The 11,391-nt window shown below is 37.6% G+C and overlaps 1 protein-coding gene across 2 annotated transcripts; it reads left to right on the top strand.

The window, feature by feature from the left end:
• On the top strand, positions 1-10,970 carry LOC135676857 (probable LRR receptor-like serine/threonine-protein kinase At1g53440). 2 transcript variants are annotated; one of them, XM_065188506.1, is made up of 24 exons: positions 1-274; positions 1,269-1,443; positions 1,546-1,617; positions 1,714-1,782; positions 2,451-2,522; positions 2,611-2,682; positions 2,805-2,876; positions 3,039-3,110; positions 3,197-3,268; positions 3,353-3,424; positions 3,527-3,598; positions 3,765-3,839; positions 3,961-4,026; positions 4,127-4,189; positions 4,276-4,314; positions 4,425-4,474; positions 4,605-4,975; positions 5,215-5,407; positions 5,487-5,624; positions 7,585-7,703; positions 7,816-8,026; positions 8,158-8,395; positions 9,634-9,784; positions 10,379-10,970. In XM_065188506.1, the coding sequence occupies exons 1-24, from the start codon at positions 148-150 to the stop codon at positions 10,730-10,732; spliced, it is 3,015 nt and encodes a 1,004-aa protein (XP_065044578.1). In that variant the 5' UTR covers positions 1-147; the 3' UTR covers positions 10,733-10,970. The 2 variants fall into 2 exon arrangements, with proteins under 2 accessions (XP_065044578.1, XP_065044579.1); XM_065188507.1 differs by lacking the exon at positions 1-274 and adding an exon at positions 871-1,182.
• The last annotated feature ends 421 nt before the right edge of the window (positions 10,971-11,391 follow it).

Raw genomic sequence — 11,391 nt, 5'->3', positions numbered from 1 at the left:
ACCTTCCCTTTCCGCCATCGTCAGCTCGTCAACTCCGAATGCTTTCTTTATAGGACGAGCCGCACTGTTCGATCTCGTTCTGCATCTTGGAATCCTTGCTAGATCGGGACGATCCGGAGAGAGCGAGCGCGAGAGAAGTGCAGAGAGATGAGAGCACTCGGTGGGACGCGTCCCTCATTTCTCCCACGTCACTTCCCTCTTGTGCTCGTCTTGCTCGTGCTGTGGAGCTTCCCCGATCTGGGCTGCGACGGCCAGAAACTGGCCCCGGATGAAGGTGCGCTGCTTCCCCACTTTGCTTTTAGTCAGAATACCTCAGATTCTAAGCGTGAATCGATGCGTTTCATGTTCCTTTGTGAGGTTATAGAATAGCTTGGCCACCACACTTCCCTTTTGAGCTCAAGTGCGTCGCTGTAGTTTTCGTCGGAATACCTTGGGTTTAATGTTGATAAAAGCTTCAGATCTAAAGGGGACCGAGGTATCCTTACTCGACCCAAGTAGCCGCCACAGCTTTCCGAATATCTCCGGTCGTTTCTTCATTTCGAATAGGGTTTTGTTTCTTCTTTATTCGAAGAAGAATATTGTCTGTCCTCTCCACTGCTATGGATAATTTGTGTCACAAATTTCTGTCATTCCTGAATTGGCACCGGTCGTCATCCTCCGCAATAAATTACCGGTGCTTATTGCTTGCGTTCCTCTTTGTTCTCATCACTTCTGTACCCACAAGAAGAGTTTATATCCATCTTTAAGGGCTAATTTTTGGGTATCCAAACCCATCTTTTTCTGGGGATGGGGGCGGCGGCACTGTCGATGTACAAATAATTGTTATCCCGCGCGGGTACAAATAATTGTTATCCCGCCGAACTCGTTTACTTACATCGGACCGCGTGTCCCGTCAAAGTGATGGGTATCGGCCTCAACAATTGGTAAAAGATCGGAGTTTGACCGATCCTGACCGTGGGATTGGTCAACCTAAGTTTGCTCTCTGCTTGTATGAAGAATTTATGCTCTAGAAATGATAGAAATAATATGTAGGTATTCTTTTTATTCAATGCTAAAAACCAATTGGTTTCTTCGGGGAATTGAAGATTGTACAAACTACAAAGTGTATATCTGTGTGTGTGGCCAACTTATGCAATACGATCATCAATGTATAAGACAATGCTTACCTCTGAGATGATGGAGGTAAGAGAACAAAAGCTTATATGTGTATTGGTTTGATCGCTCTGCAGTGGTATGTGGGACCTAATATTTGCATATTCCAAAAACAGTTGCAGCATTGCGAGTGATTGCATCCAAGTTGGAAAAGAAGTGGGACTTTTCTGTGGATCCCTGCAGCCAAACCAATGGATGGGTCGTTCCAGGTCGAAGTGACATGCCTGTCTTTACTGACAATGTCACCTGTGACTGTAATCGTACCTCCAACGTTTGTCATGTTACTAGCATGTAAGTTTTGTTGAATAAAGGCCCATTTACACAATCATACATCTTTTTTCGTCATTTATTTAGTAGATAAGATCATGTTTGTTCTTTTTTTTTTGGCTGCAGTAAACTCAAGGGTCAGAACTTAACTGGCACCCTGCCAGCTGAGTTCTCTAAGCTTCCCTTCTTAACAGATATGTAAGTCTACAGTGACTTTCTCTTATCACTCTATCAAGACGGAAGTTAAAAGGCTGTTGCAAGATGTGGCTCATGTTACTTTTACTCTTTGTACAGTGATTTAACCTGGAATTATCTGAATGGAACTATTCCAGCTGCATGGGCTTCTCTTCCTCTCGTCCATCTGTAATTTACTTCATTTCAGTTATTAACTTATGTTTATTCTTTTTTCTCTTTTCTTGTTGCTGGATACAACATACCACATTGTTGCTTGACTTGGAAACCAGTTTTTTTCATTATTAATGAAAATCTGGTCCACTGTGTCCTTTCTAGATAAAAAAATTCTTGTCGGCAGAAAAATTTCTTCTCAACATTTTCACTTTCTTGTCTATAAACTCATCGGTCTATCATTGCCATAAATGAAACCATCTCTTGGTTCGCCACCCTATTTCTTTCATCGTTATGTATGTGATTTGCCACTACCATCTCTTCTTCCTCTTCCCATCTCTTCTAGATACCAGTTGCCATTTCCTAGCTACACCCAGTTTTATCTAGTCGACAACTGCAACTATCATCCTGCCACCAATCATCATTGCCTCTTCCTCCACCAACAGCCTCTACTATCCACTTCTCATGCACTCTCTGTTGATAGTAAATTGTATTTTAATTATAAGTTTAATACATCCAGAGAATGATCCTTAATAGTTTTAAAAAGTAGACACAAGTATTAGCTTATTGACTAGGTTGGCATTTCTTTTAAAATTGTGGAGTTCAGTGATCTAGGTATGGTTTTTATGATGACTATAGAATTATATAAAACCGGAAGAAAATTTATGTATTGTAATTCTTTGCAGGTCCCTCCTTGGAAATCGGGTTTCTGGGCCAATTCCTGAGGAATTCGCAAAAATGATCACACTTGAAGAATTGTAACATTATACCTTCCATCTTTATTTACTCTTAATCACCAATTCTTTTCCTTCTTTGCTCATGGTGGAATCTCATCTCATCGGTCAGGGTTCTTGAAGGTAATCAGCTGCAAGGACCCATACCTGCGGCGCTCGGTAAACTTGCTAATTTAAAACGATTGTAAGGCTATGCAAAAACTCTTATCCTAGCCTGTAGGATGCCTTCTGTTTAAGTTATGTGATAAGATTCTCTTTTCTAGTTTATTTGGTTGAATGGTTCAACCCTTCTTTCTTTTCCTACAGCCTTGCCAATGGGAATAACCTAAGTGGGGAGTTGCCAGAATCACTTGGGAACCTGAAAAACCTCATAATGTTGTATGTCTCACAAAGTCTTTTAATCTTTGCAAGTTACTGTGTGGGTCCATGGTCTCTGCAATGGTTTTTTAGCAGCCAGCAGATGGCCATTGCATAAGACAATGGGCCTAACCTATGTTCAGAAGAAGCAATAGACACCTAATCACTTCTAAACCTTTGCAGTTTGATTGATGGGAATTCAATCTCTGGGAAAATTCCAAGCTTCATCGGGAACTGGACACAGCTCCAGAGGCTGTACTGATCACTGACTACTATTTTCTTTTACTTAGATGTTAATTCTTTTGTTGTAATTAACAAATTGATCTTTTATATTTCTACAGAGACATGCAGGGCACGGCTATGGAAGGGCCATTTCCTCCCAGATTCTTGGCATTAAAAAATTTAAAAGAACTGTGAGAGAATAACTTACCCAATCCAATTCAAGATGTTTCATGCATCCAATAATTACAACCAAATTAGCTTGTCTGGTACTGCAGGAGGGTGTCTGACTTGAAAGGAGGAATTGGTTCATTTCCACAGCTGCAGAATATGAGGAACATGACAAAGCTGTATGTTTAAAAGAAAGTCAAATGCCCCAAACATCATGATCTGGTCTGATTTTTTTTTTTTTTTACTTTAACCAGTTTGTACTGATTGGTGCCATGATGTAGGGTCTTGAGAAACTTGTCAATATCGGGTGAACTTCCTGACTATATTGGAGAGATGAAAGCTCTTAACAGCTTGTAAGTTTATCAGCGGGTATATTTGACAGGTTTTAGCTTCATTAGCTTCTTTGGGACAGAGCTCCACTTAACTTCTTCAGGAGAAGAAACTTAGTGTCCTGATTTTGTAACCGACCTGCCACCAATAAAATTGATTATTAAGATTGTCTCCATGGTTTTCTTGCAGGGACGTGAGCTTTAACAACTTGTCAGGTCCAATTCCGGGGACCTATGCAGCATTGACGAGTTCGCTAAATTTCATGTAAGCAATTATTGTCATTGTCAGTGTTCATGCAATAAGGATAGCAAGTACATCCAATCTCATATCTTATTGTGCTGTTTGTAATTTATCTGAAATCCATTTCTTACCTTTTCTTGTATAGGTACCTTTCAAATAACAACCTGAATGGAAAAATACCTGATTGGATCTTGAACAGCGCTCAGAAATTGTATGCAATGTCTACTTCAGTTATTAGTATGCATTTCCTTCAGCTATAAAGATTGTCAAACATCGGCATGTTTATTCATCGTGACACGGATTTTCTGCAGTGATATTTCTTATAACTCCTTTACGGGATCACCTGCACCAGCTATTTGTCAGCGTGGTAGTGTGTGAGTAGTCGATGGTCTGAAATCCATTGGTTATCTAATTTGCCAAACTTTTCTTCCTTTTTAATAACTGGTTCTCTTGCCTGTAGTAACCTAGTCTCGAGCTATTCTTCCACGAATTCCGATACGTAAGCTTTCAATATACTTGCTTCCTTCTTTTTTCTTCACAACTTCCAATTATTGATTCTGCTTTCACCATAGAAGGATGCTGGTGTAATTTGACTGCTCCTTTTTACAGGACACTTTCATGTTTAAGAAGAAACCTACCATGTTCTGGAGAATCTAGAAGTGAGTATGATAACTTGCAAAAGTATTTTCGCTTTGTGATAACCTTTGAGCTCATAATTCAGGTTCTGAGAAGATGGCAAAAAAAAAAAGTTTCATGACTTATTGTGTCTGGATTTTATGTCTGTCACAGATTACAACTTGTTTATAAATTGTGGTGGTCCAAAGATGAGAATTGACGACATTGAGTATGAAGGCGACATACTAGATCTGGGTACATCTGAATTTTATGATTCTGAAAGTGGAAAATGGGCCTATAGCTCCACGGGAGACTTTGTTGACAATCAGAATCCAAAATTCATAACTGCAAACACAACGGCACTAGATATCACCAAGCCAGAGTTGTACATGACTGCTAGGCTTAGTCCGCTTTCGCTCAAATATTATGGGCTTTGTTTATACAAAGGAAACTACACAGTAAATCTGCATTTTGCAGAGATTATGTTTACAGATGATGAAACATATAGCAGCAACGGTAGACGCTTGTTTGATGTGTCAATCCAGGTGATTGATTCCCTCATCAAAATCTTTAATCTCGCTGGAATTTTTCTGTTGTTTTATCTGCACTAACAAAATTTAGTGCTGTATTATCTATCATTTGTCTGTGCTAAAACTAGCTGTAATCTAGTATGTTTCATCACTAGGTCATAGTTTTTCCTCTTTGGGCCACATATTTCTTTTTCTCCTTACTTTCAATTAAATTATTGGAATAATAGTTATGTCATAATGATTTAATATTGCAGGGCCGAAAAGTTCTGAAGGACTTTAATATTGCCAAGGAAGCTAATGGGACTGGTAAGGAAATTATTAAGTCCTTTACCGTCATGGTAGATGGCACTTTGGAAATTCATTTTTATTGGGCTGGGAAAGGCACAAACTCTGTTCCACTGAGAGGTGTATATGGGCCTCTTATATCAGCCATTTCTGTTACACCAAGTGAGCCTATGGAAGCCTGTTCCTATTTTATTGTGCATTAGTTACATGTCAATGTTCTAAATCGTTTGCTTTTGTGTAGATTTCAAGATTGATACAGGTGAAAACAAGCTAACTGTTGGAACTATTTTGGCAATTGTTGCTGCTGCTTGCATTATAGTTCTGCTGATTTTATGCCTTATTTTCCTGTATATCAGAAGGAAAAATTCCAAGAATAATGGTAAGGACATTATTTATGCATTTTCTGCTTTTTGTACTTCAATCATATCAAAAGAGGGGTTTTGTATCAGCAAGAATAATTCTTCTTTTTGTATTAGCAAATTCACTTCGAATGCATATAGAAAAACAAAATGTTTCAAGAACATTTCTACTGTTGCAATCCAAGCAATCACTAACCTATGTGTAGTCTTGTCCAACGATACCCCAATAACATTTCTACTGTTTCAGTCCAAGAAATCACTAGCCTATGTGGAGTTAGTCTTAGCCAACGATACCAAAATGCTTAAACCTAAATTATCAATACTGCTCTAACTCTATACATACACATCCTTGCTCTTATTATGTCTGGATAATTAGATTACTTGGGTATCAGAATTTCTCTTGCTAAAAAATTTGACATTATATGGTGTCACATAGTTGAACCGAGCTTACATCAAGAGTGAAAGAGACAATGCTAGATGTTAATTGAGGAAGCACAAGAACATACCTTATTTCATGTATCGTAATACCAACAATGTATTTGCATTATCCTAACAATAGAACATGTAATGAATTTTTTGTTGATGAAAAATGAACATATTGAACAACATGATGAGGTAATTATGATAGATTGCTCTTGAAATGACTTCAAATGTACATAATTAATCATTATACTGGTGATGTATCATTAAACCAAGATCTGTCATACTGAATTGTACTGCTCGGTACGGGCGGTACGTACTGGTCCGATAGACGAATGGTACGTGGATCGCTAGCTACCAGTCCGACTGTAGCACTGTAGCACTACAGTGCATTATAGACTGCAACAGTACAGTACTGTTGAAGTACACTGTTATAATAGTAGTACTACAGTGCTACAGTGCTCGGTGCACCTAGGTATACCGCTCGGTACACCGTACCGGTACCGGTACCGAGCCCAGGTCAAAACACCGGTACGGTACGGTATTGCGAACCTTGCATTAAATTATGTCTCAAGTATAAAAAAGAGATTGGCTTCATTTTAGGTGTGATTTTCTTTGTTACATAGGTGATTGATTTTTGTTTCTAATTGTTAATTGATTTTTTTATATATTAAACTACCTGTTTTTGTTTAGGAACTTGTCATTTTATATTTTATCAGCTCACATGAAAGTTTTTCTTTTTTTTGGCATGGAAGAGTCATAAAATGGTTTTGTCACCATTTATCATCAGCTAGATGTTCAACAGACCTCATACTTAGTGGATTGTTCGAAGATGCTTACACCTAAGCCAGTAGTAGAATTGTATTCCATGGTTAACTCCATCTGTTTGTTATATCCTTATGTTTTGATGGTCATGATATATAGTCCAAAGTCATCCTCTAAGGTTCCAAATGTGGGATTAACAGTCTGTAACACCTAGACACCTCAAATACACCTGGTCTCGCCACCCACGCCACTCATCTTTAACATGTCTTGTGAAGTCCTGAACTACTATTTGATTGTTTCTAACAAATAGCTTACAGTATTCTCTCTGCTGTTAGAAGCTTATGTGAAATATGTAAGATTACATTTCATTATATTTTGATTTTTGATTGAATCAGCGAACAGAATCTAGTGATAATTACCAAAGTGTAATTCGTATCGAAGATCATTGTCTGCCTTGCATGAAATAATTCGAGGACCAGTGCATCTGTCCATTGAATAATGTCATATGTACTAATGAAATATTTTTGAGATAATTCAGCATAAATTAGCAGGAATGAAAAAAGAGTATTTGGTTTCCATGTGCCTTCATAAACTTGACCTCAATATTTTCTCTGCCTTGAACTTTAATCAATGGATGGATATCTCCGCACAATTATATTTCATAATTGATTAAGTTTCCAGTAACGACATTAGATATTTTGTTGATTAGTTATTTTCTAGGGAGGTGTTGCAAGTCCAAACCTCATAAATTCAGATTTAACATTTGTTATTTTCAAATGAAACACTTGCATGCAGAGCTCAGAGGTCTAGAATTGCAAACTGGACAGTTCAGTTTGAGGCATATCAAAGCTGCCACCAAGAACTTTCATCCTGCAAATAAGATAGGGGAAGGTGGATTTGGTCCAGTTTACAAGGTAAGATATGTGTTGAAAAAATTTAACTTAAATTTCTCACCATTGATCGGTTTCACTTGACTTTTCTTAGCATTGGCCTTACTGTTGTAATATTTTTTGTTGCTTGACTCAGGGAGTGTTGCCAGATGGTTCCGAAATTGCCGTCAAACAACTCTCTTCAAAGTCTAAGCAAGGGAACCGTGAATTTGTCAATGAGATAGGTGTGATATCTGCTTTGCAGCACCCAAACCTCGTGAAACTTTATGGATGCTGCATTGAGGGAAACCAATTATTGCTTGTTTATGAATATATGGAAAATAATAGTCTTGCTCGTGGCCTACATGGTAGGTGGTTCTCTAATTATGCTAAAAGAACTTTCTTATATATCTCGTTTAATCTCTCCTCTACTATCTTCATTTTTTTGCTAATAGTTATTTAAACCAAACAAAATTAACAAAAGTTTCAACATCAATAGGTCCTGAGGGATACCGATTGAGATTGGACTGGCAAACCAGGTGGAAGATTTGCCTAGGAATAGCAAGAGGTTTAGCGTATCTCCATGAGGAGTCAAGGTTGAAGATTGTTCATCGAGATATCAAGGCGACAAATATTCTTCTAGACAAGGATCTCAATGCAAAAATATCAGATTTTGGCCTAGCTAAACTTAATGAAGAAGAGAATACCCACATTAGCACTAGAATTGCTGGCACTTTGTGAGTATCTATTAGTTGTTTTGAGAAAGCAATATTTTTCTGTCAATATTCAGAATTCTTTTGCCATGCTGTACATGTGTAATAAACCATTAAAGAATCTGCATAGCGTATCAAAAAGCAATTCCAAAGTATCACATGTGACCGCAATTAAACATACAGACTGCTATTTGCCAAATCAGTTCTGGTGATACTTTAAGAGTGTCTTCATCAATCCTTTTTTATTAACCAAAATGAAACACATTAAAGGTATGAATTATCGTTCTCAATTTCTTGGAAACACCTCCCAATACTAGGAGTTGGATGCTTTTCTAAAGACCGACTGCAGGGCTAGATGCCTTTTGGTAGATAATAGATGCGTATACATGCTTATCTAATCAACATATGTAGATGCACACCAGAGGAATGTAATATCATCATGTAGTACAATTCGAAACAGATACATGTCAGGGTATGGACATCTAGAGAAAGATTGATTTTCTTTTGCAAAAATGCCTGTTAAGAGCTTAGTGTTCAAGACTTGTGATATTGGAAACTAACTTCATATAGATGGCTTCCTTGGCAGTTGAACTTCACAATATGCTCTATTTTTGTGAGGTTGTTGATTATCCGCATTTGCTTCACTAATTAAATTTTATTAATAATCAACAAAAATATCTTATCAATGATCAACGTGTTTGTGGTACTAGAACTGTTAATAGAACAAGAATAGATTAATCGTGTAAGTAGCATTTTGTGGCACAGAATCTCAGATCCTAGTTGTTGCTATTCTTAAAGCAAGAGTTTCAATATATGCAGGATATGGAGTTAAACCAAGTACAAGCTAAACATAATTTTGCATTATCTGCTTTGGAAGAACTACAGTAAAGGATATTGCTTTTCTAACAGTGGGTTCTTCCTCAAAGTCGATATCTGGGAAAGAGTGGCTAACAAGATTCTTAGTATGATGTATGACAGCCACATAGGCAGCAACAATTTATTAATTACTGGCATGAATATTATTAGTTTTCATTCTTTATAGGACAGTCTTTTGTATTTCACAAAATAGTCTGAGCTTCCTTATAGTAAATGCCTAATGATAATTTCTGATGAATCACAAGTTCAGTGACTCCTAATAATATATGCATTCAGTTGATAATAGACAATCTAGAATAGAAAAATGAAGATACTTTTTTGCTGGTTTTTTTTTAGCATATTTTACCAGCTTTATGATCTTTTTGATGATGAATTTGATCATGCAGAGGATATATGGCTCCTGAATATGCAATGAGGGGTTACTTAACCGATAAAGCAGATGTTTACAGCTTTGGAGTTGTCGCATTGGAAATTGTCAGTGGCATGAGCAACACAAAATATAGGCCAGAGGAAGACTGTGTCTACCTTCTTGATTGGGTGAGTATAAGCACTCTAAACATATGACATAACATTGTCTGATGACAGCCAAAAAATAATAATGCAACTACAATGTGATGACCAAGCTTATCCGGTTGGCTCTCGACCACCAATTAAAATAGTAATTTTGCTTCAGGCACTGATCCAGATGTTCATTTTTGTTACATTTTGACCATCTTGTGTTGATAATGTTATATCTAGAGAAGCAATGGGAGCATTATTTACATAACGATTTTGTTTCAAACGAAGGCTGCTCAACTCGATTCACTTTATTTGCCTTGCACCATTTCAAGAAGCAAAATGATTGTCTCATTCACATTTGCTTGAATCTTAGAGGGTCCTATTACATTCCTTCAAGAAAACCACTGTGCTTATTTTTTATTATAAAAATTTGGTATTAGGAACACATCATATCAGTTCATCAAGTTGATCAAGCAATAGTAGTCTTCCACAACTATCTCATTTAACCAAAGACCTGCTCCCAAGGTTTCTTGGGACCTTCTCGTCAATTGATTGCTTTTGTGAACTGCTTCTAAATGCTTTCAAATTATTGTGGTGTTCTAATGAGCTTACCGGTTCCTTTTTCTTCTCTAGGCCTATGTTTGTCATGAGAAGGGAAATCTTCTTGAACTGGTCGACCCTGCACTTGGCTCCAGCTTCTCAACAGAAGAAGCCCTGCAAATGTTGAAGTTGGCTCTTCTATGTACCAACATATCTCCGACTCTCAGGCCCAACATGTCGGCCGTGGTCAGCATGCTCGAGGGGAAGACACCCATAGAGCTCCTCTCTGTGCAGAGCTCAATCACCAAAGGTGATGATCTAAGATTCAAGGCTTTTGAGAAGCTATCGCGTGAGAGCCAAACAGAGATCAACTCGACAGATTGGCCATGGCCTGATTCGTCGGTGTCTGCCCAGAGCACCAAAGGAGATACCAGTCTGCTTCATTGAGAAGAACTTCGCTGATTATACATGAGAAAGGTCCGCCCGTCCACTGCTCATTTTGATTTCACTGTCAAGATATATAGATGGTGATCTTAGTATATGTACATCATGCAAGTAGAAGATGTAACTTGTTGCTTAATTAAATATGGAACATCAAAAATGCAGTCAACAATAAAATATGGAAGCTAAAATTTTCCAGACTGAAATTGTTATGAATAAAACTTCAGCAGTTTTTGTCTCTCTAGATTGTGTGTTTTTTGGGCTGATAAAAAGTTGTAGATATGAATGGCAAGCTGATGAACCAAACGCCATTCATATATCATCATGATCATATTTTTGGTATTTTGGCCTTTGAGGGAGTATGATTAGATCTTTGGTAGGTGATGGATTGAGAAGATCCATTTAAAAAATGGAGAAAAATTTTGAAGAATTTGGTCTCTTTTTGCCTTCAGATATAACTTTGTTGGCTAAATTGCTTAAGAATCCATTTTGCTCGTCTTTTGTTATTCTTGTTTTCACCTCCGGTGAGTTTATCTCACCAGAGGGTGACAAAATGACAAAAAGAATCAAACAGTGCCAAATCGCTGAATACTGTGTTCTTTCTTTTTGCTGAAAATAGACATCTATTACCATTGCAAAATAATTTAGTACACGGAAACTTTCCA

The sequence above is a fragment of the Musa acuminata genome, chromosome BXJ1-6 (assembly GCF_036884655.1).
Source record: "Musa acuminata AAA Group cultivar baxijiao chromosome BXJ1-6, Cavendish_Baxijiao_AAA, whole genome shotgun sequence".
In the NCBI taxonomy this organism is placed as follows: Eukaryota; Viridiplantae; Streptophyta; class Magnoliopsida; order Zingiberales; family Musaceae; genus Musa; species Musa acuminata.
This window is presented reverse-complemented; position numbering and strand designations above follow the sequence as displayed.